At 38.6% G+C, this 27,973-nt stretch overlaps 1 protein-coding gene across 1 annotated transcript in view; it reads left to right on the top strand.

Annotated features, from left to right (window-relative positions):
• naaladl2 (N-acetylated alpha-linked acidic dipeptidase like 2) overlaps positions 1-27,973 on the top strand; it is a 171,319-nt gene that overhangs the window by 46,300 nt on the left and 97,046 nt on the right. The window contains exons 2-3 of the mRNA XM_079483974.1: positions 6,140-6,638; positions 27,380-27,641. Coding sequence (XP_079340100.1) covers positions 6,140-6,638; positions 27,380-27,641 — 761 coding nt within the window. The remainder of the gene's footprint in view (positions 1-6,139; positions 6,639-27,379; positions 27,642-27,973) is intronic.

The raw sequence follows: 27,973 nt of genomic DNA on the forward strand, positions 1-27,973 counted from the left end.
ATCCTCCCCACTACTACAATGAACATCTTCGAGGGCCATTTCACTAAATAGATGTGCGGACCATATTTCAGCACAAAATGCTGTTTCTTATTTACTAACCACACTTAACTAATTCTATATGTGTTAGTATAGCCCTGCATCATGTGTATTTAGATGTTACTGTGGTTCTTTTTAGTGCAAATGCTGTGAAAATTAAGCCTTGAATTGCAGTCCCCCTGTGGTGCAAATGAATCATTTTAAACCATTGCGGTGTATTTTCTCCTGAAAACTGCAGTTTACCATAAAGAGTTTAAAAATGCAGTTTGAAACTGCCTCCGCTTATGACATCATGAAAGTTCTCATGTAAGAATGGTGCATAGACTCGGCACTGAAACGATCGCTGCTGTTTTGAGGAATTATTAGCATGTTCATAAATCTATGAATAAAAAATGAATCAAAGGTGAAGAAGGCATGTGCAAATATTATCACTGGAAAAAACTTCAACATATGCTATTTTAATGCTTAAGGATGAGCTTTAAGTGATAACATTTCCCAATGCAGTGGGACTCTTGACGTTTAAAAGTGTTTAAGTTTGAGGGTCGTGCATAGTTAAAGCTAAATGTAGTAGGCAAACTAAACTGCAAGTACTAAAATCCAATAAATGATGAGTATATATAGACGGGCAATGTAGCACATATTCAGTATTACCTAGTTTGCATAAATCTTTCAGTGAATGTTTAAAACTGCGCAGACAGTCCATGAAAACAAACAACGCTATTTCCTCTGAAATAGTATATATTTGTCTGTCTATTTTTAGATTTACTCTTATGGGAGGAACATCAAATATGTATAAGTATCATTTTACCCGGTGACCCTTTCGGCACTTTCTGTTAATAATATTTAATCTGTTAACAATATATACTGTATACTTTTACCTTGCAGTTTGGTGGGAAAACACTTTGGTCTTGTCTGACCTATATTTTAGAATTTAATGTGGGTGAGGCCTCCAAGATATGTAGCATGTACCCCTGAGGATGCATATTTTATTCATGTGTCATATGAAAATTGCACTTTTCTATGGTGTCTTGGGCCTGAAGATGCTTTCCATGGCCTGTCCTATTTCTGCTAGGGGATAGTTGTGTTTCACCTTGTATGAATTCTGAATTATCTTTGTAGGCAAACGACGACACGTATCTCTATCAATTCGGCAGATGTCTGTCTCTATGAGATCATGTGGAGAGCCTTCAGATTTGAAATCCATCATCTATGATGCTGCAAAATCTTCACTCTTATAGGAACTGTCAGAATTAGAAAAAAAGGTAGTGGGGGATCTGTACATATGCAGACTTTCTTTGTCATGTTTTAATCTGGACCTGTAATTGAAATGCTTTCTAACATATTCCTATCATGAACGTGTTTGTAAAGATACTCTTTGGTAAGTTGCTGTAGGACCGGCAAGTATCTGTTCTTATTAGACTTAACTTATTCTTTAGGACGTGAGATTGCTTTGCCCTGTGTGACATAAGCAGCAACTGGCATGATTGACAGCTAGTTTCATGCTTTCTAACTAAGGTAACTGACAAGGTTGTGTCAAATGTGATGACAGGTAAGCGGGACAAGTCTGAGATGTCTTTTTCTTTTATTTTGCCTTTACTTTTTCTTCTTCACCTCCTGCAAGGACAAAAAATAAAAAAAGAGCGTTTCTTTTCTCTATATGCCTTTCATTTGCCAGTACGCTGGTTTTATAAAGTTTAGTTTGAAAGAATACATTGATATTTCTAGTTTGTAAGTAAAATAATTTTTATTTTTGCGGATTTATTGTAGCTGAGAAACAGAGAAAAGTGAATGAAATAAATAGGCTTATTGTCTCTAACACAAAAATATAATTCCTTTGAAAGATTTCCATGTACTGCAGCAGTTTTTGAGCGTTCATTGCAATCATTCGATTAAAATGTATTCAATTCTAGTTACATTTAATTTACATTTTAGTTTGTATGAATTATTTTAATTCCCTCAACTAATCTGAAATATTTATTTTATCCATATATATATATTTTTTTCAACAGGTCTTTTGCTTTGTTTCCACGTCTAAAGTATGTGCGGTTAGTCTGTGCAAGCAATTTGGTGTCAGTCTAACTGCTCGAGACATCCACGAGATGCTCATGGTATATCAGGGTGTGTTATAGAAAGGACACAGTGTCCAATGCTGGATGATTCTTGTAGGATTAATTCCAAGAAACTTCTAGCATCTTCTAATAGATGCTATCACTCTTGCTTTTCCAAGCATACTGTCTGGCCTGCCCCAAGCAGTACCCGGGCCTTCCACCTCCAAGGCTGACATGATCTACTCAGCCTGTCTATACCTGTTCCTGGAAAACATAAATGCTGTCTTGACGGGCTTCATAAATATTGATAAGATAAATCCCAAAACACAAGGTGTCCATCCAGAAACACAACATCTGGTGTCCAGAGTTTCACTGCAGTGGGTTGCTTAAATCAAACTGTAGCAAATATAATGATAGTAGTAGGGCATCTAAATCAAAATCTTTTATTTCTCACATGGGGATGAATCCACTAAACAGTGATATTTCAGAGCAAAACCGATACATCTTAACCATGTGCTATCTGTGCTGCTATAACACTGCTTCATTGTTATTTAATTGTGTATTTATCGTTCTTTTCAGCACAAATCCCTTTATGCAAATATGGCTTATTACAGAATGCGCTTTATTAACAAAAGCCAGCCCTGTTTTTTATCACTGCTGTGGACAACAGTCTGTAAATACAATGTCATTAAGAAGAGATGTGCATACAATTTATTTTGATCATGGCAGTATTAATCCATCGAATGATGCAGTACTTAAAGAGAAAATATTACGATGTCCTTAAAATGTCATGCATTGTGTAATGTTGCTGTGTGTGAATGAAAGCAGTCTGCAGTAAAAAAAGTCTCATAAAGCCGAAAGTGAACGAATAACAAAGTTATTGGCTCGGGGAAAAAAGTAGCCGACACCGAGTCGTCTGTCGTTCCAATTTCAGTTCCGTGTCAGCTTTGTGTCACTCATTGTAATGCCTACGTTGCGTTTGAGACACTGCGACGATGTACGCACTAGACCAATCACAGCAGACTTGACCATCTGACCAATCAGATCAGAATAGGCTGACAGAAAGGAGGGGATTAGACAGATGAATGGCCGAACGAAACCTTTGAGAGTCAGTCAAGAAGTAAGGTAACAATAACTGTGTGTTTTTACACTTTGTATGTACGTAAACTTGTTGTTGGACACTCCATAAACCAAAGTAGGACCTTGAAAATAACAACATTTACTCTTTGAGTTCATTAGTTTTATTTTAAAGGACAGCTTTACGTGTGCAAGAAAGCTGTGGGCTACTGTATCCTTCTCTACTGAGAACTAGTCTGCAACATGTGGAACTGCAGTGTGCAAAACTGATGTTTAGGGCTGTTGCCTGATATGCATAATTCCTAAGCGATTCAGATGCTAAAACAATATAAACAATGCACATAAACAACGCTATTTGCAGGAAGAAATTATTCTGTTGTTTTTCTGTGAATTCATTTGCATTACCAATAGGCGCAGATTGGATCTAGCAGGCTGGAAACGCGGCATATGAAGAAGCATCTTTCCAGTTTCCCAGTAACATCAATCACAGAGAAAAGTCAAAGATGCCGTATTCCCCACGACTTTAATTGATGGCCCTGTTGGGTAGTCGAAAGGCGTTAAATTACCAGCATTTCTGGTGATTGAGCGTCATCTGTCAGTCTGTGAGCAAAGAGCCGAGCGCGAGGGGTTAGGTTTAGCCGAAGGGAGATGAGAAGATGAGGGTTAGCACTGTCCTGAGAGTCTGATAACCCATATCATTGCCAGGGTCAGAGTGAAAAAGAAGCGCCACGCGGATCTCTCCTCTGAACGCCGGCCCGAAATAATGGACGTTTTGTGGGGCACCGAAGATTGATGTTCAGAGACAAAAGCACATCATTTCCAACTTGAGTTTCTCTTCTCATTTTCCGCTGTGCCTATTTAAAAGTGAAAAAAAATCATTCATATACCTTCATTCCTGTAAAGGAGAAAAAATCTGTACCACAAATGATATAAAAGGCAGAGGCAGGGAACACACTCAAAATGAATGTACAAAACGTGTTGTAAAAACCTCAGCACCATTTTTGATGAAACGTGTGGCGAATGTTTAGTAGTTACAAAGTTATTTCCTTCCGTCATAAGAGATTTCTCCCCACCACTAAATGACTATTTTAAGTCTGACTATCAAAGGTTTCTCAGACTCGCTCCTCTCTGCCTTGTGCCGGCAGCAGATATTACGCTCTGTAATTTTTAAAAGGGAACCTATTTCAGGAACTCTGTTTGACTGGATAATGGCCCCGTCTGCGGTCTGGAAATTCTGGGCAGTTTGGAGTTTTGTTATTATCGATTGGGCTGTTCTGAGTTTGATGGTGGTGTCTGTTAAAGGGATAGTTAAATTTGATGGTGCACCGAGACATTCCGTTCTCTTTTATGAATTTGAACCAACCAAGTCATCACCCTTAATGATCTTTTTTAGCAGTTACAGTCAAACTGTGAGCCTGTACATCCCTCCCTGCGATTGTGGCCTGTCTGTGTAGAGAATGCTTTGTGTTTAAGATAAGGACTGGTCATATAAAGACTTAAAGATGTCAACCGGCACAGTTCCCTAGTAAAACCAACCACAGAAGTTTAATGCTTCACAAGTGCACATTTGTGATTATTTTTTTAATCGAACCTGTTTACACAATAAAACAGAGTAATATTTTTGTGCTGCGTCTCAAACTTTGAGAAAATAGTATTATTTTAGATAAGTTTAGATAATGTAGAAATATAAATGTTGAATTAAGTTATTGTATTTAGCTACTTTTTGCCATGGTCTTTAAAAAAATCTTGTCAATAAACACGTTTACTTCACAAGTTATAAATGAATGGTAATTTATCGGATGTAGATTCAGTTGCCGGAAACATAAAATTGCATTGATTTCCAATAAATCATACGAGTATTTGAAATGAAGCTTTGTTTTTCAACCAGACCCTCAACACTAAATACACAAACCTTAATAATAAATACACAGACTGTTGAGTCCTGTTTTGTTTGTGGATCCATAAGCTTTAAAAATATATTAAGTATAATTAAGTATACTTATTTTTATATTTATAAAGTAACTGTTGTTTGATTATAAAACTTTGTCACATAAGTTAATTCTGTGAACTTGCCAGACTGCACCCTACAATATGAGTCCTGTCACCTTATGACATTTCTGATAAGCAAGAATATACACTACGATTGACAATATATATTGATTTCTTACTTCTTTGGATAAAACAATAGGGGCCGGTTGCATAAACTGCTTAGACTAGTCTTACAAGTTAGTCATCTACATGCTTTCTTCAACTATGGTCATAACTTTTTCAAGTCAGTTGTAGATTGGTCTAATTGAAATATGCAAAGTATAATGATGAGTCCTGACTATTTATGCACTGTTTATGCAACTGGCCCCGGATCAAATCAATAGAGACATTATCTTTCTTGTCATGACTATTTAAATCTATATTGTAATGTTTTTAACTACATATTTACTATAAAGTATTGTACGGGCTGATTACCTCATATTCCTTTATGAAGATTTTATTTTAGAATTTATTTCTGCTTCGAAAGTTAAAGGTTCGCTTATTATTATTCATTTCATCACAGGATGTTACGTAACTTATTGGCTGAAAGGCTGCCGTTGTTATGTTTTAAATAATTAAATAATTCATGAAAGCATGGCTCATTAATATTTATAATGTTACTTGACTGGACGCTGTGGAAGAAGCAACATGTACATGACCATGAGTAGCAATATTTACACACTATTACCTCATTTCACTACAGGGCGAACACACAGGAACCAAGACACATCTACTATCTCTTTTCTAAAGACCCTAAATACTCAACTTTGTTCAACATTATTTCCATTGAAACAGGACGTTATGGTGGGACATATTGAATGGCTCCTCTCCCTTCTAAATAGCCAATAGGGCTTAGTTTACCTCCCAATTCAATAAGTTACTAATGTATTCAGAGTGGCATTTGTATTATCTGATTACAAATATACATTTGTATTTGTGTATGTTTACAGTTGCAAAAATGGCATACAGGAAGGTGCGCGCTGGCCATGGATCACTCCGTGTGCGGGATCTGGAGAGCGAAGAGCTGCATGCCGCCTCTCTAGAATTGGAATGGGACATGGAGAAGGAACTAGAGGAACCAGGTTTGGATCGATTTCAGCTGGAATGTGTGGAGCATCAACCAGTAAGCAGCTCCTCTGGCGGGGGCATGGACCCGGATCTGGAACCAATTCAACCCTCTGCATCTCCCCACGGACGCTTTGAGCGCCTACAAGAGGATCCTAATTACGTGTCTCGCTTCAGTCGTGCAGTACCTAAGGGTCAGAGACGGAATTGGACCTGTCTGGCCAAATACCTGCTAGCAGGGTTGGGCGTGTTTGTTTTGGGGCTGCTCATTGGACGATACGCCTTTAGCAAGACGCAAGTGGTGGTGGAGCCAAGTGCAGACACAGATGAACTGGAGAAGGTGGTTCAGGGAATCACAGCAGAGAAGATACAAGAACAGCAGAGGTAACGAAACACCTTTAAGACAAATTCACTAGTTTGTTAAATTTTTCTGCCATTACCATTACTTTGGGTGTCTAAAATAAGAATTTATTTTGATTCAATTCTATTTTATTATTTTATTTTTGTTGGCTTTCAAGTCACATTTCAACCCAAAATTCTGTTGAATTCTCATTTATTCACCCTCTTTCAACACTTTCTTTTTTCTGCAGAACACAAAAGAATATATTTTTAAGAATGTTGGTAACCCATTGACTTGCATTGGTTTTGTGTCTGTACAATATAAGTTTGTTTGATTACTAACATTCTTCAAAATATCACTTCAAAAAGATATATAACAATTACCTACCCAATCTTTTTTTGGTACGCATTGCAAAATATGCTCACGATTGTATTCAATGGTAAGAAGAGCAGCTAAAAGAGAACACAGCGGTTGGGCCAGGAAACTGACAATACCACCATGTCCTTGGAATCTTCTACATGATCAAGATACTTCTAACAGTTTTCAGGGGATGACGTAGAGAAAACACAGACCCAGTAGCTTCAAGGGCGTTCTGGTCAGCGAGCCGTTCCGAGGAAACAGATGCAGGGAAAGTCTTTCCTGAGACAGGCTCTTTGGGACCTCCATGTCTCTGACAAAAACAGTCCTACAGCCAAAGTTCTGTACAGCATATTCCCATTAGTGACAAAGCTGTCATGCTCGCTCTGAGCCCAGCTGTGTATTCTCTGACAGGCAGACTAAAGTCGCGAGCAGGTACTGATGTTAAAATTAAATGCAGGCAAACCTCAAGTGATAACACATTGTTTTTGGAGCCAGGGATCATGGTGAGCATGTATATTCGTGTCAAAAAGATAACTGGGTTTCTTCTGAACCAAAACCGCCTGACTCGCGCAACACGCTTTGCGGTATTGTCAATTTATAATTTATTTTGTCACATTTATATTTCAGGCTGCGAGCGCCAACTGCTCATCTCAGATCCTTTTTTCCGAGCGGGGAAGAGCAGGCGATATCACAATGCGACAAGGCTGCAAAGGCGAGGAGTCAAAACATTTTGATGCCTTTATTTACCCCACATTCAAGCAGCTTCTTTGAATTTCAGAGTGCAGCCCTAAGAATGTGTGTGAGGATAATTTAATTATTTATTATTATCAGAAATAGTCTACCAGGGAAAGTGTCTGCCCGGTGGGAAGAAGCTTGGTTAAATGTAGCTGTTAAATTAAACTCTAAATCTCACTGTAAATCTTTCTGTTTCTATTGTTAAGCTGAGGTCTACATTCAGCCTGTTTTCGATTGTCTGGAGGCCTGGAAAAGCTTTCAAAGACCTTCCTAACTGGTTTAAAGCACATGCTAATAAGCAAAATGAGGAAACAATCCAGGGCACTCTAACCAGCATCAGTGTAGATTTCCTCTAACCGGGTCTGAAGTGCATAACGCAAATGTTTTTGTTTTCATATTTGTTTAGGACATTCATTTTGGGCACCAACATGAGTTGGATGTGAAAAATTATTCCAGACGCACTTGTGGCGACACAGATTCTGGTGGCATTGAACATCGTCCCTTTCAAGTAAAATTCAATCATGATGAAGCAGCAATTCTGCATTCATTCCATTGTGTTTTGCCGTCCAAAAAATATGCCCTCTGCCAAAGCCTCCATTTTCTCTTGGCTTGTGACGGTGTTTATTTCTTCGATTCTGTCCTAATTTACACATCAAAGGTATGTGCGGAGGACGTGTGGTTCCAGTAAAATGAGATTAGCCTAAAATCCCATGAAGAAAAAGTGTTTGTCACTGTTTGGGGCTGGTGCTCTTTATCTCCCGTTGAGGCTTACTCTTAATTACCGGACGTAATTGATGGAGTCGGGCTCTGGATACAAATCCTTCATCCAAGCCTGGTTAGATGTAGGGTTCGAGGTCAGATTCAGAAATGCTGTATAGAGTACTCCATTAAACAGTCGGCCGCCTGGACCTGATGGCAGCTCGCTGGGGATGCGGAGCTACTGGTGCATCTTCTAGAGGAGACAGTGATGAGCCCCTTGCGTGTGGTTAAGATTCAACTTTCTTAATCCAGCCTTAGTCATTAGGGAGCACAGTGGAGAGACACGCAAAGCAATGTGCGTAGAAACAGGAACGTGCCCACTGTAACATTCTTTAAACCAGTAATAAAGACACACTCTATAAAAATTGTGCTATATAGCACTAAAATTGGTTCTTTGCTCGAAATCATAGGACCACTTTTAGTGCTATATAGCACCATATCTTGGTGCTTCAGTGGTTCTTCAGAGGTTCTTTGGGGTGGCCGAGGTGCTATATAACACGGTTATAGTATAAAGAACCTGTTGAGCCCCTGTATGGTTCTTCACCAGTTCAATGTAGCACCTCAGTCATCCCAAAGAACCGCTGAAGAACAACTGAAGCACCAAAATGTAGTTCTGTATAGTACTTAAAGTGGTTCCCCTACGATTACGAGCCGAGAACCACTTTTTGTGCGATATAGCACTATTTTGTTTAGAGTGGATATTAAGAAAAATAACTTGCCTATTGCTGTTTTTCTATTTTTCTGAAATGTGTAGTCACTGGTCCTTGGATGTATTTTTATTTGTCTGGAAGGTAGCGCATTATGTCCTTTTTTCTCTTGTCGGAGGACGACAACAAACCTAACGCGGTCACTGGAGGATAGGATCTGTTTTGGGTGCCAGCCAAATTGAATTTATATACACAATCATCCATTAATCAGTGCAACTCCAGTCATATTAACCTTGCTGGTGGGGTGCCAATCATTGATAACACCGAACAAATGGCTGCTTTTAGAAATCATTATATCACTCTGAAATGTGGAGTGCACTCAATCAAAAACACTAGGGCCGAGGTCATAAGTGCGTGTTATTAGTGTCTGCATTAAGAGAACGTCTTAAATCATAAAGATATTTACTTTCGATGGAATTGTGCTTCAAGCCAAAACTTTACGGCTAATTGAAGAGAAAGGTCTGTTAAAGGTTTTGGTTTACTCAAAACCTTTTGTAGAACAAAAAAGAAGATATTTTGAGAAATGTCTCAGCATTTTGTTTCCATACAATAGAAGTCAGTGGGGGTCAATGTTATTTGGTTACCAACATTCTTCAAAATGTCTTCTTTTGTGTTGTGCAGAAGAAAGAAAGTCATACCGGTTTGAAATTGCATAGGGTACATAAATTCATTTTTTGACTCTTTGTTGTATTTAACAATATTTAAAGGCCCCCCTCCCACTCACAAAAACTAAAAATTTTACCCAGTAAAATATTTTAAAGCTTGTCATTAACTGTAAAAGTGTTTATTTATTATAAAAATGGCCAAAAATCTGAAATATCATGTTAAATCAAGTAAAATTTGTCTAATTTTAAATATTTAGTCATCTTGAGGCCCCCTTAAAAGTCAGCTGGGTCTCTCTTGTGGGCCACAGCCCCCCCTGTTGACAACCACTGACTTCAATGATCCACAATTATCAAATACAGGGTGAACTATCCCCTTAAAAAAAGTGTTGAAGAGATAGTGTTTCTGACATAACCACAAATAGCCTTGCTACAACCTTGCTGCTTTGGTAATACCACTGCTGCATTCCTGTTACGATAGACAAACTCTTAATTATCATTTCTGCATTCCTTAAAGGTACAGTGTATTCAATTTGAAACCAACAGCTCACTCCACCCCTCCCATTCAGTGGCTAACACTTCAGTGGCTGACACAGGGCACGTTTTCGCTTCTTTGTCGAAGGAGATAACAAATTTACGAAATGCGCTCTGTAGAGCAGTTTGTCCGTTTAGTACACGATGAATTCCATGCAAGGGGATCTGTGGTGTATGGAGATAGAAACAGCTCATTCTAAAATAATAAAAAACATAACATTTCATTATGTAAGGTCTTTATACACCTCTGAACACATAGTTGTGTATATTATCTTGCATTTTTGTCAACAGATCCTCCAAAAAAATTACACACAGCTCCTTTAAATGACTCCTGAAGCTCTCTGTGCAAGTCGTTTATTTTTGTTAAAATTAGGTTTAAAGGAATCCATTCAATTCCACTTTCCCCTTCTTTTATGTTATCCATAATCTTTTGAAACAGAGGCCAGTTAAATATATACAGATACATATAGCCATAAGTGTCAAGAAATACTTCGGCTAATCATAACCTGGAGCCTCCTCGGAGCAGTTATCACCTTTCTACGATGTGATAAAATTCTCCCCTAAGAACGACTTTCATAAAGTGAGATAAAGTGTCCTCATCTGTAAGGAAAATATGAAATACCTCTCATTGTAACGCAGACTGCAAACCTCGAGAAATAACACATTCCCGTGACATTATGATTGAATGCTTTTGAATAAATAGCACCGCATACCATCCTAGGAATATTGCTCCCAACTTTAAGAATCGCTGCTGCCTGCATTGCTTCTGTCGGGAAACACTGTGGGAATTGAATAATGACACAATTGGGTGTCAACATGTTCCATTCTGGAGACAGAACAATGCTATTATTGTGTGACAGAAGTATCAATAATTGCATGTTTGCTGCTGCGAATGATTGCGAGTGAAGAGGAAATGCAATAAGAGAACACGCAGATATGGCCGGCGTGCATTTGTCAAAACCGATGCGAACTGGACGATTTGGCTGCAACATTATGTTGTTTATATAAGAGTACGGCTCCTCACAGCTCTGGTTCCAAGAGTCCCTGCGGTTTGCTGAATCTGCAGTGGGATTTTCTTTGAAGGCTAAGTCCCATCATTAGGATATGTATGCAGCGGTACTGAACAGAATTGATGTTCCCTGAGGAGGAAATCAATATTAATAACTGTGCGGTGCTACAACCATCTAATAAGTGGCTCTGTAACCTCTTCCCATTGTCAGTGCCAGGAAAATAGGATGCTGGGCTCTCCCTCTGCTTAAGGTGAAGTTAAACTGAAAAAGACATTTGAATTATGCTTCGTAGCTGCTCTTTTTCTGTGTCATGTTTCATCTTTTCTCAATTATAGAAGGCTGTGAAATAATAATGGTCTCAAACATTTGTGGCACCCTTTGGGTTCGCTTTACCTTATATGATCTGAAGGAGAACAAATCTTGACTTTGTCTTTTTGGCTAACTCAATCTCACTGAAATACGTGACTATTTTACGAGGTGGCTAGTTTGTACGATCTCATTTTTGCTTTCGAGATGGTCATGGTATGTTTAGGGGTGGGGCTTCAGTATGCTGTTTTTTAATAATTGTACATTTTTGTACCATTCACATCGGTGGGTACGGTAAATGATAAATGATATATGAACAATCACACTGGAGTTATACAGGCAACTGTATCATGACTATGGTGACTTGAATAACATTTTTATCAATTTGTTTAAATTTAAGGGTACAGGTGGCACCAACATCCAAACATTTTGTTAATAGTTCGTGCAATCGTGTGGTCGAAAATAGTTTACTTTTGATGAGGAAAGACGTGATGCCCGAACGTGCTAGTCTTGGTTAATAATAGGTCATTTTAAAAGGGATGGTACATTTGTACCAATTTGTGAAATTGCTTTGAATTAATCTAAATGGTTGTGGTGATTCGCAAACAACCCGTGAAAACCAAAGCGACTCCCCTTGTGCCTCTCTGCACATGTTAAACTATAATAAGACAATCCGATCAATTTTTTTTCACATATCTTGCACAACAGTGTTGATTCTCTTTATATCTTCTTATCTTGATGGCTGCCAGCCTAGCAGGGGAACAGCTAATTTAAATAATGAACTTTATCTTTAGTATGTAGCAGTGAATGAGCCACAGCATGGGCCTCGAGCATTCCTGCCCAAAAAAGCTATTACAGCTCATTTTTGCCATTGTGGAACACTGGAAGTCTTTCTAACATCCTCTCACCCACCCCCTCTTTCTAAGGCCAGTGACATTTAACACAGACATTGATTTATCAGAGGATTATCAAAGTGACTCTCTCCAGGTCATGGGAGTTATTAAGGAGGAGGGTGACATCCAGGCTCCAAATGCTTGCCACATGCACACAAAAGTCCCATAATTCACGGTAGCCTCCACCAGCGCTGCACCCACTGTGACCCTTGCAAAGTGCAAATTTCCTATTATCATGCTACACGGCTGAATGCAAAAGTCTAGCTTGATAAGAGTCTTAAGGTGGATGGTTTGGATTGCATCCCTAGTGTTGTAGGTTCAGGTTAACCTTGGAGTTATTGAATGAACTTAAAGCTAAAACAGACATGCTGAATATCAGGTCCAAAAACTCAAAGAAGCATAAAGTCTCACATTCTCCCCGTGTGCTTTTTTCTGGCTCTTTGTAATATTTGTTTCTATGGTTTTCCAGAAGCCAGAAACAGAGATCAGATATGTAGCGCGATGATAAGGAGAGCGTCCCCAGATCAGCCCAGAGGCAATGTCATCTGGATACTTACCTCTTTATTTAGCATGCCTGCAGATCTCAGATAAAGACAAGTGCACAGGATACAGCATCCAGATAACAGCATAATGTTTTCAACATTGTGAAGTTATCTCTTCTCCTTTTACGACCTTCATATCAAATTAACGCCAGTCTGAAGCCGCAAACATGTGACATGTTTTCTGTCACTCCCTCGCAGACGTTTGTCTGCTGAAATGTCTTGAAGAAAAATCCTTGAGATGTCTGAAAATATGCTATATGAATTATTTGTTTAAATTCAACAGATGTGGTTTTGAAGCCCTGACCCTCTGGCTTTGTAAAACCTCAGAGGGAGATCTTTGGTGAAATTAGCTAACTGAGATGTGTTTTTTGGATGCTACTGTAATTACATACTCTTGTGGTAATTGTGGTTTGCATAGTGAGCACGATTCAATTGTCCTTGAATAAATGTTGAGTTTTTCAGAAAATAACTATTTTGGAGTTGGACCAGTTCCCGTGGTTTGAAACATCTGTTAACACAGGGGTTCGGCTGTGTGTTGGTGTGTTATTGTGTGTGTCTGTGATGTGAATTAAGTGGTATAAAGTTTGGTTGAGATGAATGGCATTTGCCAGCGTGAGGTATGCAGTGACAGACCATTGCCGTGCATCAGAGTGATGTTTGGTGCCGTTTGAATCTTATATGCAGAATAGAAAACTTATTATGTGTATAATGTATTTTCAATGCCACCTTTTTTTAATTAGTGAGACATTAGTAAGTCGGTATATTTTAAAGATGTTTTCCAATTTCAATAATTGCTTTTTTAACAATTTGTAATGAAAATTGTGACCCTGTCTGGGAAAACCATCAAAATCGAATTATGAGATAACAAGCCTAATAACAAGATAACAAGTTTGATTTCAAGCTTTAATTTCACTATGATTTCAATCTTTGACATGGCCTGACTCAGACAATCTTCAAAATATCAGTGTTACGTTTTTATAGAATGTTCTTTACATTATGCAGATGATGTAGAAGATGTAGAAAACAGTAAATCACAAAAAAACTTTATTTGGGCTTTTACAGGCATGGTCACAACTGTCACAATAATACATCCAAAAGACTAAAGCACATATAGCAGAATATTTAACAGCATATGACTTTGTAACCCTATATTCCAACATAATATGATATCATGATAGACAGACATTTTCATTCAAAAAATGTTTTTATAAAGTTTTTCACAGTACATATTCCTAGCAGCTTTACAGATTTTATAGACCTCCAATAAAGGTGGATGAAAGTGTATGTTGTATTGTTAGTCTGTTAATTAAGTCAATACATTTCTGCAGTATTTTTTCTGCTATGTATTGTACACTTAACAATTACAGAGACCTGCATTCATTGCAGTCAGGTCAAACCACACAGCCCCTGTTCTTTAACATTGTTACAACTTGAAAAGATTGACAGTCGTCAGACAAGGGTCAGAACGGAGGGTCAGCACACAGCTGAGTGGAAGTCAGGTGTCCTGCAGATGGTTTTGAAAGAAACCGTCCACACAGAATCTCTTAAATAGCCTCATATCAAGTGTATACAGTGGTCTGCAAACACTGAAACGGCTGTCTGCTCCATCTCTCCAAACTGCAATAAATCATCTATTTCACTTTTGCACTTTTTATCTAGATTCGTATATATATATTTTTTATTTAAGTATTTACTAGTGTCATTTTCATAAATTTTTAGTTCAAAGGGGTCTTTTTTAGTTTACTCCCTGAGATGAGATTAAAAGATTGTTTTGCCTTTATGAACTTTCAGCCTGTTTTAAATCCCCTCAGATTTTTGTTTCCCTTTTGGTTTTCTTTGGTGTAACAGCCCTCTTCTGATGATTGTCATCATTCCGTTGGATAACCTCAGCTGAGCTTCACAAATAGTTTTTTAAACTCATTATGTGTTTCATTCATGTCACCACCCCTTTAATATATTTAATATATTAATCACATTTTTACAACGTGTATTATTTAAAAAAGGGTAATTATCATTTTAGAAAATATACATCTATTCAATATGTTTTTGGTTTGGAGAGTCATGAAAATGTATTTTAGAGTTGCATTTATGCTTATGGTTTCTGTTATTTATTATTTTTATAGCATAATTATTTTAATTTATATTTGATTATCCCACGTTTAGGAGGTTAAGAACCATAACTCTACTTCACTAAAATCAAAAGCACTTTTCTTTAGTAAGCATCACTAAACACCCCTAGTAATTGTCATAAAGAGACTTTTATAGCAAATTAACATATCGATTTTCTCCCAAAAAAAGGGTAAAAATTCCTCAGATGGCAATAACCAGATTCTTGTGTTTGTGATAGAAAAGCTGATCGAAGAAACTCACACTGGCGCATTCAATTCTAATCGGCTGAGGGAGATATGTCGGGTTCAGGGTTTCCCCTCTGGAATTACACTCGGCAAGGGAAACAAAGGTCAAAGGTCTACCTAATATAATCATCACTATCTATACCCACCAGTTTTGCTAAAGGAATTTCTCATAAGATTTTAATAAGGTTAGCATTGCTTTTCCAAAGAAATGTATTACTGTTACAGTAAACAGACTGTTCTCTGGTGCTTCCAAGCAGCACAGCATCACATTTTGATCTAAAACAAATTTGAGCACTTGAGCTTTAGATATTACAATCCAAATGATCATTCACTGCAATGTTTTTTTCTGAAGTAATCTAGTCATAAGATGAAAAACAAGGACATTTATAAATGATTTTACATCACCATCGAAACCATTTTTATTCTTATCGACATCCGCTGTTCCAAACCACAGGATCTGATTGCAGCAATGCATGCTGTTGTTTGAAATATTTAGCATTGCATAATCCAGTCTGTTTTACGTACTGTTCTTATTTAAAGTAGCTAGCAGTATGCAGCGTACAGTAGACATCATGCTGGTCTTCCACGCAGGACACAGCCTTTCATTCTCAATGTTTTGTCATCCCGAGTACACACACAGACGAGGAAAACAAGGGAGAGTGATGGAACTCTTCCAGCGACCAACAGATTGTGTATCCATTTTTCATTGAACTTACATGTCAGGCGAATCACTGGCTTGTCATATTAGCCAATGCCGAGCCACTGCATCCAGCCAACAAGTGCGGGCCAACACGCTTTTAATGCATTTGACATATTCTCTATGCTCTCATGCTGCTGGTGTTCAGAGCATAAAGCTTGAACATCAGTCCTTTATTTTGCTGGTTGATGTTGGGATATGCGATGAATGTGGTTGAGGAAAAAATGAATATTTTCTTAGCAAGCATTCTATTTTGATTATTTAGTATAGAGACCCCATAAAATCTTATCTGTTTAAGTATGTAAGTAGGAAATCTGCATACCATCTGCAAACAACAGGGCATTTTGATGTCAACGCATTATTTTGTATATTTTGTATATCTAACATTTTAAAAGCTCTATAGGTAATCTCTGTATTTTACAAATATCTAAACACTGTTATAAATACACTTAACAAGATGCATTTATTTAGGCAATGTGCTTATTTTTTGTGCATCTTTTGTAATTGCGCGTGTAATATTGAGTTTCATTTTGAGCTCAAAGCCCCCTGGACCAAACTAATATGATTTTGGAGAATTTGTTTTCCCAAAAAAATCTGAGGTATGTTTTAAAAGTTGTTTATTTGTCTCATAGTAGGGTGCAGTTTTAATCATCTTTATTAAAGTTCTGTGGAGCTGCAGGGTTCTGCTAATTACATCTTGCAAAGGCACTGTACATTTATTCCAGGGAAAAGCTGCATGTTAATGTTTTTTTATATAAAGCACTCTCAAGGGCACATTCTGATAATTTAATGAACTTGTATCATATAAGTCCCACGCACTGACAGAAGTTACAGTCTGATGTTTTAGTCTGATAGTTATTTGGCAAATAAATACATCCTGACTCACAATGTGATCTAAGTGTGTATACATTTTCTCAAAATAGGTGCTGTTTGTACTTGTGTCACACACACATGTCACATATGTTGTATTGGCTTCCATTACACTGGGTATTAAGATGTAATCTCACTAGATGGCGCTGTGGGGAATTCCAGGCAGAGGCTAAAAAACCTAAAGCAAACCAGAACTAGTTCTCACACGGTTTATATCAGGATTATGTCCAATATCCACTTGGTTTTGTATGTTTGTTTCAAACTCCTAGTGCGTATTCATCTTGATGTGGGTTAAACGTTTTGTGAGTTGTATTTTCCAAACTATTATTAAAAAGGTTATCAAAAGAAATGTTCCTTTTTAAAACCAAGTAAAAATGAGATTGACTTGCACTGGGGATCTGAAAGCAGGTAGATAGAGATGCTTAGCTACATGTGTAGTGTATTGATGTCAGATGACCTGGGGGTGTACCAAAGTGGTTCACCCGAGAACGAAAATGATGTCATTTACTTGACCTCAAGTACAAATCTGAATAAATGTCTTTGTTTTGATGAACACAAAAGAAGATATTTTGAAGAATGTAGGAAAGTAAACGGTTCTGGGTCACCTTTCGCTTCCATCGTCATTTGTCCTGCTATGGTAGTCAATGGTGGCCAGGAACTGTTTGGTTACAAGCATTCTTCCAAATATCTGTCTCTGTGTTCATCAGAACTTGAGGGTGAGTAAAATATGACAACATTTACATTTGTGGGTGAACTGTTCCTTAAAAGATGCAGAATGCTACATGGGAAGTATAAGAGACGTGACCTCCCTCTCTGAACACACATTCACACATATGCAAACAAAGTGAGATTCCTCAACCCTGGTGAGGTTTCAATGCTGGCTCATTTGAGCAGCAGTATTCATGCTTGCTCTTGGGCATTAAGGATCTGGCATTTTTGGTTTACAGTAGTTGTCCTTTTGTTTTGTTACCTGCATGAGTTTTGGCAACCTGGAAGACTAGAAGTGCTGACTTCAGAAGAAAAAATGTTGAGGGTAATGCATAAAGTATTGCAAGCTGCATAATCAATTTCCTTTAGACTGTTTCATGGAATCCAGGTGTGCTTTCTATTTGCAGTGGACAGACTAACCAAATTTAGGTGTTCCCTTGGAATAGTACTACTTTAGATTGGCTTTGCTCTGAAGCTCAGGTGTGCGTGAAAAATAGAACTTTGGATATGTCGCATTACATTCGTATAATAGCCTGTGTCCATAAAAAGCAAAGAATCTTTGAAGTGTTCTTTTTTTAATTGTTCCTCTCACAACTCCAGAGACATTCGCCCACTCGTTCTGTGTGCATGCATATGCGAGTGTGTGTGGACGGTCGGGTCTCTAGATACTGTTAAGGTGCCTGCCTGGAGGACAAGAGCATCTTGCTTGTTCTCCTATTCCTAGAGAAGCAACCTTCACCCCAGGGCCTGAATGTCCTCTATGTTCCTACAATGACAAACCCCGTGTAGCGCTCTCTTTTGAAGTGTGCATAGCTTAAGGGCTATGGAGATTGATAGCGATTGCCACACGCGCAAATATCTATCTGGGCCATCAAGGCAGGAAGGATTCTCTGCCTTATCTTGTCAAGAAAGGGCAGCATTGCTCATCCGAGTGAGATCGAGGTTGTAAGCATACTCGAAAAACACATTTGCAGAGAATACTGTACATAATTTAGATCTATATAATGGATTCCAATCATTTTTAATGGATGCCCTGTTTGTGCAAGTTTCATGATTATTCACGGTTACAGACAAGTTGGAGAGTCAGCAAGCTCTTTAATCAAAGTAGCACTTTTGGTAACCCTCCAAACTGAGCGTTCTCCTTCTTATAATGAGTCCAAAAATACGTTTAGTAAGAATCGGGACGAAATCGGTCATTCCCATAAGTCATAATAAGGTTGGAACTGTCATCCTCAGTGGCACTTTTTAACAAGACGTCCGCCCGATCACTTTTGTTGTATTAGCACGACGTTGAGAACAGAATCTTCTGTAAGGACTCCATGCGTCGGTGCAGTGCTTGTATAAGAGCACATTGTGTACCCACTTACATCTCTCTCACTCTCTGTCTCTTTCTGTCTCTCTCTCCCTAAAACATGAACATCTGAGAGTCCACCCAACCTTTATTTCGATCTGAATAACATGTTTTCGCCAGAGAGTGCAGGGCGGCAGCTTATATCCATGCACACAAGAAGATGAAAGAGCGAAGATTGTAGATGTGGTCTCGATCTCCAAAAATGACCTCATTATCTTACATTTGCTTTTTCATTGGTTGAAAAACTATAAAAAGCAAGGTTTTCTTGATGCTGTGGTCCTTCGATGTGTACTGCTGTAATCGTCATAGGTTTTTGACGTTCAAGGTTTATTTTTAACCAAGCTTGTGTCCATAACTAAACGCTCTGAACCTTGGGAACGCTCTCCAGCTTATGTTTTCTTTATTTCTGTGCATCTGCACGGTTACCTTTCCTAGCCCTGGGTTTTAATTGCTTCCCTAATGATGGCATTGATTCATCCTCTGCAGTGCTGGAACAGGTTCCCAGAGGCTTCTGAGCGATTGTAGCACGCCTCGAACACGGCCAAATGGGTTCCTTTAAAATGATGAAGAGATTAGCACACAATTTCTGAAACTAATAGAGGTGCTGCAACATAATGAAGCAAATACAAAACAGATTCTGTATCAAGAAATTAATTATTTTAATAGATGTTTACACTTGAATCCATTGCTTGTTATTTATGGCTTTGTTAAAATAACAATACCTTTTTCACAGATTCATTTTTGTTTCGTAGATGATAAAGCACAGCCGACAGTCCGTTTACTGATTGGACCCAACACTCAAACACACTAACCAAATTCTATCTGATTGGTTGACTTTTACTCGATCTCTGGCAATCCACCTGGAAATAAAGTCATGTTTACAAGGTACTGAGTTGATACAATGAGTGCTTTTGAGCGAAAACTAATCTCTGGATTTGCCAGCTTAACTGCATTATATCTTGGAGATATGTTGTATTCAGAGACCATAGGCCCGCTGAGGCTCACATACACATACAAAGTAGAGTTTAAATAGAGTGTCACGTCCTCACTTTGAGGCTCATGGGAAGACTGTCATCTGTGAGCTCAGGTAGAGGCAACTGAAGAACTGTCCATCCTCCAGCTGCACTCGCATTATATCCCAGTGCTAAAGCCGTCTCTCGCTCAGTCTCTCTCTCTCTCTCTCTCTCTCTCTCTCTCTCTCTCTCTCTCTCTCTCACTCACTGTGCGTGTGTGTGTGTGTGTGTGTGTGTGTGAGAAACAAAACGGAAGGAAAGTATTGAAACTTTTTACGAGAAGGGAACATACAGACCTAAAAATGTCAGGTTTTTTTAAAGAAATATAATGGCCATATTTTTCCGATTTTTTACTTTTCAACCAATGTTCATCAGATAAACATCTTAGATATGGTTGTAACTCCAGCATTTTCCTGAGAAATACATTTTATATTAAAGTCACAATTTATAAATGTCTTTTGCTTAAAAATATACAAAGATCAACTATTTATGAAGTACTTAAAAATAATTTTCAACGTTATCTCTTTATCGTTTTATCAACAAAATGTACCCTGCAAAATGAATACAAACGTCCACAATATCCAAGATGTGATTGCAAAAAAATGACTTTTGCTCTCAGTTGCAAACTGCTCTCAGCCTGCCTTGGTCTTGGTCTTGGCCCCTCAAAGTCTTGGTCTTCTCTTGGTCTCGACACCCTCTGGTCTTGGTCTTGGTCTCGGTTTAGGTGGACTAGTGCTAACCACAAGGCTATAGGCGCTGCATAATATTTATGATTTATCATTTGAGCTCTTTGGTCAGATTTTGATAAGTAGCCTTGCAATTGTATGTGTCGAACTGAAATGGTAAGCAATACGGCATACCATTGCTGTCCTTCCGAAACCTCAAATGTCCAAATACTCAACTGTATTGTCATGCAAAGTTTATTGGTTACTAATAATAATCACAAAATATGGGTTTCAGATCTATCTACGAAAATAGTTCTGAAGTGGGATTTGTCATGGAACCCCAGTTACAGTAGTACACTTTTCATTAAAAGAGTACTCTCAGTAATTTCTTTGCAAAAGCCATTATAGTGATCACTCATTCAGGCTATGTGTGCCAGGCGATAATAACAGTGACCCCTCACACAGGAACCCGCTCAACTCTCCCTCACCGGCCCATTTAATATCCTCTGCCATTTTGTGTTTACACCCTGCCATGTCGTGGCTCCTCTGTTTTCATGTTTGAAGTGCTAATAGTCTCATGAAAGCTCTAATCCCCTTTCGCATTCATTGATCCATAATGCATTCTCAGTTACACGTGTGTGTTTGCAGCCCTCTGTGCTGACGTGCTACGGAAGCAGAAAAGTGAAGAAAATGACTCTGTACATGCTTTGGAGACCTGCACTTAAGCTCGGGAGAGAAAAGGGAAATGGGGGAAAAGAGAATATCGGGCGATGTCAGAGGCTCAGATGCATTGCTATGCAGAGGCTGTGTGTTTACGACCGGGTCCCCGGGGCATTACACACAGGGCTATGGTTTTGAAACCATCTATCACCGACGCGCACACAAACATACTCTTACGCACACGACTCCTCCTTCACATTTACCCGCATTAACATGCATCCGAAGCATATGGAAACATCAGCATGCAACCGTCGTGGCTCTTCCTACCACAGTCAATTTTCAGTATTTCCTCCAATTTTGCTCAGGCAATTAAGACATAATCATAACATTAATAAGGACTTTTTTTCTCATTAGCTCTGCAATCGATCACACACTTATTCTCCAGGAAATACTTGTGGTTAAAATGATTTATAACAGCGCTTTTAGTCTATACATTGGATTCTCATCACCGCATCAGCTTTCTCAGAGCTAGAAAATGCACATGGGCTCTACACTTACATCATCCAATCTGAACTCTATATACTACATTTTCCATGTTTAATCGACTATATAGAAATAGTCTTTCTACGCACCTGCAACCGTCCATCCTCTGATTACAGTTTTGTGCGAATAGTGATTAAAACTTCTGAAAAGTTACTCGAGAATTAAACCAATTACAGCATTCTCATAAAGATAAATAGAGACAGGAGAGCCCCGAGTGGACCCACCGTGGAGAGAGTTTATGCTTATGAACAATTGATTTATTATGGTAATTAGAGCCCCAAAAGTTTTACCGGGTTGACTGTTGTTTTATTGATCTGCATGTGTTCCTGGCGAGGGTTGCAGCTGGGAGTCTGGGGACTGTTGGTTCTGATCATTGTGGATGAAGGTGTGCCATGTGCTAAGAAAAGACGCTGAACGTTCTGGATGTTTGCCTGGAATACGAAAAAATGCAATTGTGAATTATTTAGTCTCCATTTTTCATAGGATGAAACATCTGCAGTGCATATCATGACATGTAATAGATCACATTGTGGAGGTGATTTTAAATATGAGGTAACTGTTTGACCCTATTTAAGGAAACATTTATAAAGAGAGTTTTGTATTCTCAGAATATCTATGATGTCTCTAGTTAATGCTTTAGTCAAAGGTTCATATGTTTTGGACGTTCTCCTCCTACTCTGATGACACATCCGACCATAGTATCGTGTTTTTACTTTTAATTAAGAAATAAAAAAACTGTTAAAAATGTAACATACTATTTTGTGTCTCAAGAGCAACTGTCTCTCATTAAAGTGTTATGGACGGCCAGCGAGAATGGTACAGATAAACTGTTTAACTCGCCTATACCGGGACACAGTTGACTAGATTCAAGAGCGTTTGTGAAAGTTTCTCAGTGTAAGTACAACTGTAACTATTTCAAATGACAAACCTAGAAAAAGTAAGCAAGAGAGAGAGGGTGAGAGAAAGTAAAGCTGTGAGCCAAAGCTTGGCCAAAGGGCAGAAGCTCCAGTAATCCACAGATCCGAGAGAGAAACTCCTCTTCCTTTCACACACGGGCTTGTCTGGATGCCAGCGTACAGGGTGTTCTTCTGGTTTTAGTGAGATGTGTGTCGAAGGCCAGTATCGTCTCACTGAAAACATCATAGTTGTGCCAAAAGGAGTTTGTTCGGGGCTGGGTAGTGCGAGACACTGCAAAGGAATGTGTGTCATTTTTTTATGTTAAAATTCCTCCTCCGATCCTGACATAATGTGCCGATCTACTGTACAAAACTACCAGAAAGCCGTTTGAAGATTCAATGGATCTTTTTAGCGTTACCGGTTGTCTCAGCAGCGGAAGTCATAGTAGTTGGGTAAACTTCTATAGCGGTGAACAGAAGGACTTTCAACAAAATGACAAAATACAGAGAGTCAAATCACGGCAGTCAAAAGGGAGGATGATGTCAAATTCACGTGACTTCCATTAGGTTTGTTCAGATTGATGATACCACAGATATATCGGCGATAGCTGTATTATTTATCGATGATACTCAGATATATCAGCGAATGCTGATTCCTTTATGATAGTTGGCTGTTTGCCAATATATGTTGCAAATTAAAATTACAAACGCACATTTCTTTCTTCAAGAGAGCTTGCACACGGCTTAGACTTTTCCTCACGCCAGAGATAGTTTGTAATGTGCTGGGTTTGAGTTTTCCGTGCATGAGAGAGCCAGTGATGTGCGGCCCTTTCAGTGAATGCAGTAACCTTACTGTTCTTTGACCTTCTTAAAGCATTCACGGGAAAAGAAGCATGTTTTATATTATAAAATATTAAAATATTATACTGTATGTGTTGAATGCATTGGTACTTAGCAATATGGAATAATATTATATATCTTTGAGCCAATTTGACCCGTGACAACTTTTTTTAGATGAGAGAACATGTTCATTGACCTTAGTGCACGTATAAATAACACTATAAATTCTGTAAAGCATATTCATCATATGGAAATCTCATGCTTTCCGTTTGCTTTATAAAACATTTAAAGCCTCTTCGCATATCTTTTTTTCCACTCTGTTTTAGACCCCCGTTACAGGTTCTGAACATCAAAAGCCAGTAAACAAATCTGCATTAAACAACATTTCCTGCAATGCATTTTTCAGAAGTGTTTTCATTACGCAAAATAGCCGGAAACCTGTAATTTCCATTTTTCCATTAACGCTGCAAAATATGCAAACACGTTTAAACAATTACAATGGCCTGTGATGATTTCAAGCTGACATTTGTAGAATTTGTATGTGTGAAATATTTGTAAGCTGTGGTGATGACTCGGTAATTAATATGCCAAATGCAAAATTCAGCGGATGGCTGACTTTCCCTGGAACACAAAGATCAAATCAAACCCATCTACGATTTTTCTGTAACAGACCGAAGAAGGTCAGGGCTTTGGAAATGTTCCGCTCTGGAAGATGGCAAGGTCAGATATTTTTCTATGGAATGAAAGCTTCCAAAGATATCTTCGATTTCTTTTTCCCTTTATCACACTACGGGACTTTGAAGGACCCCAAGAGGACAAAAAAACTGATCGCTTTTATCTGGTGTTGAACCCTCTAGTGCCGGTATTATCATCCATAATAGCGCAGCCACACTTCAGTAGCCACCCATCCAGCCTCTGTCAAGCACACCCGCATCACCCGAGCAAAACCCAAGTGACCACCTGCAAGATCCATCAGCTGTCAGTCATCTCTACTCGACTGTATTTAATTATAGAGGCCAGGGCTTCAATATTCCATTTCTAACATATTTACTCAACAAAAGATGAAGAATGGCTTCCACAAAGGCGCCATTCAGAGGCATCTTCCTAAGAAAGAGAATTACAGCGCATGCGGTTGTTTGACATCACTATATTCAGTCTGATAGGATAATTGTCTTGATGCTTGGAGAGATGAAGCTTCATCTGGTTGCTTTGTTGACAGGCTTCCTGTGTGAAATAGCTTATTTTTGCTGCTTGACAGGAGTACACGGCTACTCTCCTGATGTCTTTATTAGTCTCAGTAACAGATGGTGCCGAGTTAAGAATCTGCCACTGCAAGGTTTCCGAAGTTTCTCTGTTTCCCAGCCAGTGACATCAGCTTATCCAGGCTTGTGCGAGGCAGTGACTGATCTTTACTCCAGACTCGAGAGGAAACATCAGTTATCAGGTCCTGTTGTTTGGAGTAACACGCTCCACAAGGGTTGCCTGACAAGGGGTCGAATTTGCTGTGACCGGTAGCTTTCACGCGTAGTGATTCGGTTCAGCGTTTTACTCCGTTCTCTGTTGTGATAGGTCGATTGGTTGTCTACTGGTTTGACCTTACTGGCACGGTATTGAGATTATCGAGTGAATGAGCGATGGATTAATGTACTTTGCCATACATTAAGCAGTGTCTGATTTGTTTCGCATGTAATGAGCTCATTTAACTAATACAAAGTATCTATTAATTGAAATGAAATAAAATATTTTAAATATTGTTTGAAAGTGTAAACTCAACAAACTTAAGAAATGTTAAAATGAGTTTAAGTAAACTAAAATTATAAGCTAAATAAAAGCAATATTCATGCAAAATAACAAATTTGAGCATAGAAAAATTGATAAAAATAAATGTTTTATCTGAAAAAATATGGCCTCTAACGTATAAACTTGCGTGCTGTATTTTTTCTATTGGTTTGTTTTGTAAACTCAATACTTAAAAAAACAGTATAAAAAAATCAAGCTTTGACTTACATTACTGAAAATTTAAATTTTTCTGTACATTGCCACAATTTTTACATTATATAACACACCATTGGAACATATTGAAATCATTAGCATATGATAACTAATTTCTTAATTTAATATTCCTCCACTGATCTGCTACTTTTCCACCTAAAATAGTTATATTAGTATCTTAAACCCATCAAATTTGATTTTGCACCTTTTTCTTTTAACTCCTCAAAGGTTTTAACAGGAAGCTGTCTAGACCGCTTTCTCAATGAATAATATTCTGGGTTACTTTCAGTCTTGCGCCAGCAGCAGTGAGGGAGGAGAAGCATTACCTGAGAGAGGTCAGGAATCATCCTCTTCACTCATGCAGAGCACACTTTTAATTAGATTACCCAGGCACCCATGCACAGCCACGAGGGATTGGACACACTTCGTCAGGTCAAGCCGGCTGAACGTGGGGCCGGGCCGCTTGTCTGCTCTCCTGAATTATTGGATGAGTCTGTTGCTCGAGAACCTATAAGGAAACTCTCAACGTGGTGCATTTCAGCACCCTCCGAATTTCAAGATTTGTATCTCGGGAACAATAGCTATTTAAGTTTATCGGTTAAGTTTACCGTAGCCAGACAATAACGTTGATTCTCGACGTGCGGCCGTCTGTGTTCAGAGATGGCTAAATAACTATGATAAATGTGTGATGGATGCAGTCGAAATCAACCGGTCTTTGTTTTCTCCCAGTGGAAGACATTTTTCCCTTCATCAGATTTCTGATTGGGTAGCTACATTGTTGTCTCGTACACTCGCACCCTGCTTAAATGTGTAAATTTGTGCGAAAAAGAAGCACCCATGCGCTCTTGAATTCCTCTGCATTTTATACTGTGCCATACAAAATATTCAGGTTTTTCGTGTTGTTCTGACCATAAACAACCGAATAGTTCAATCGGCTGAACCTCTCTCACCTGAAAAAGCATTATACTGTAGTAAGAAATGTCTTTGTTACTAGAGTAGAGAAACAGTCTGTCACAATATGCATTTATGTAACGGATATTGTTAATGTCATGTGGCAATGATCAAGGTTGTTAATGTCCGCATATTCATCATACGGCTAGAAACTAAAATGCAGTCAAATGATTTATAGTCTCTGGAGGCTCTCTGCTTTCTTTTACACTTCAATTAATTCTGTTTTGAAGATTGAAAGAATGGGTAGACCTGCTGCGCCACCTTATGAAATCGCAGAGCGAGCGTCCGCATGCTGATGGGCCTCGCAAAGTTAAAAAGTTACAAGATAACAATGTGTTTCTCTTTGTGCCTTCCACGTGCCGTGACGGGTAAGGAAAAAAGCAGAGTCGAGCTGCCAGAGCACCTTAGCTCTGCTTCGCTTCTTCCTCTCATGGTTAACCGTCTGTTGCTAATTCACTTTCTCTCACGGCAATCCTTTTTTAATAGTGCATCCGTTTGTTCAGGAGACAATTGATTCCCAGCGCTGCCATATTCATCAGTTACATTAACTGAAGCTTGTCCAGAATATGAATTATGGAGGCCTTCTCTGCATTGCTGTCCTAGGATCCTAGCTGCAGTTTCACATCAATAGACCATGTAAATACCTTAGAGGAAAACAAATGTTAACCTAAAGTCAACAATGTACTAATTACGCTAATGATAATGAGACTCGCGCATATTCATCACGGTTAAGTTAAACGTTGTCTTCTTCAGATAGATGCATTTGTTGACGTCCCTTTCTCTTCATGGCTTTTCAGGTACCTTGACAGCTTGTCTGGTCTCAAAGAGGTGCCCAAGGTGAAGTACATCGCTCAACGGTGGAATGGGCTTGGGCTGAAAGACGTACTGGTTACCAATCACACGGCTCTCCTGAGCTATCCTGGACCCGCCCTCAGCAGGATTGTTATTAAGAGCACTAACCAGTGTTACGTGCCCAGCGGAGCGGGGTGTGACCAACCATCCACAGCTACGATGGAACCGTTTGGCTTTGCGGCATATTCGGCTGTGGGAAGTCTAGAGGTAAGTTAAGGTGTAAAGTTTTACTTTATTGCAACATTAAGTATTACAAAACACAAATGCTGTGTCTGATTTCACATTTAGGGAAGAGTAAATTTGCTAACAATGATGATTTGGGTTGACCATAATCGTACTAGTTTGTAAGGAAAAAAAGTTAAAAGTGATGGTTTACCCTAAAATGAACATTCTCTCATCATTTACTCACCCTCATGTCATTACAAACTTAACATTCTTTTGCAAAACACAAAAGCAGGTATTTTGATTAATGTTGGCAACAGAATAACTGATACGTTTCTCAAATTATCTTCTTTTGTGTTCCACAGGAAAAAAACAGA

The sequence above is a fragment of the Barbatula barbatula genome (genome assembly GCF_947034865.1).
Source record: "Barbatula barbatula genome assembly, chromosome: 20".
In the NCBI taxonomy this organism is placed as follows: Eukaryota; Metazoa; Chordata; class Actinopteri; order Cypriniformes; family Nemacheilidae; genus Barbatula; species Barbatula barbatula.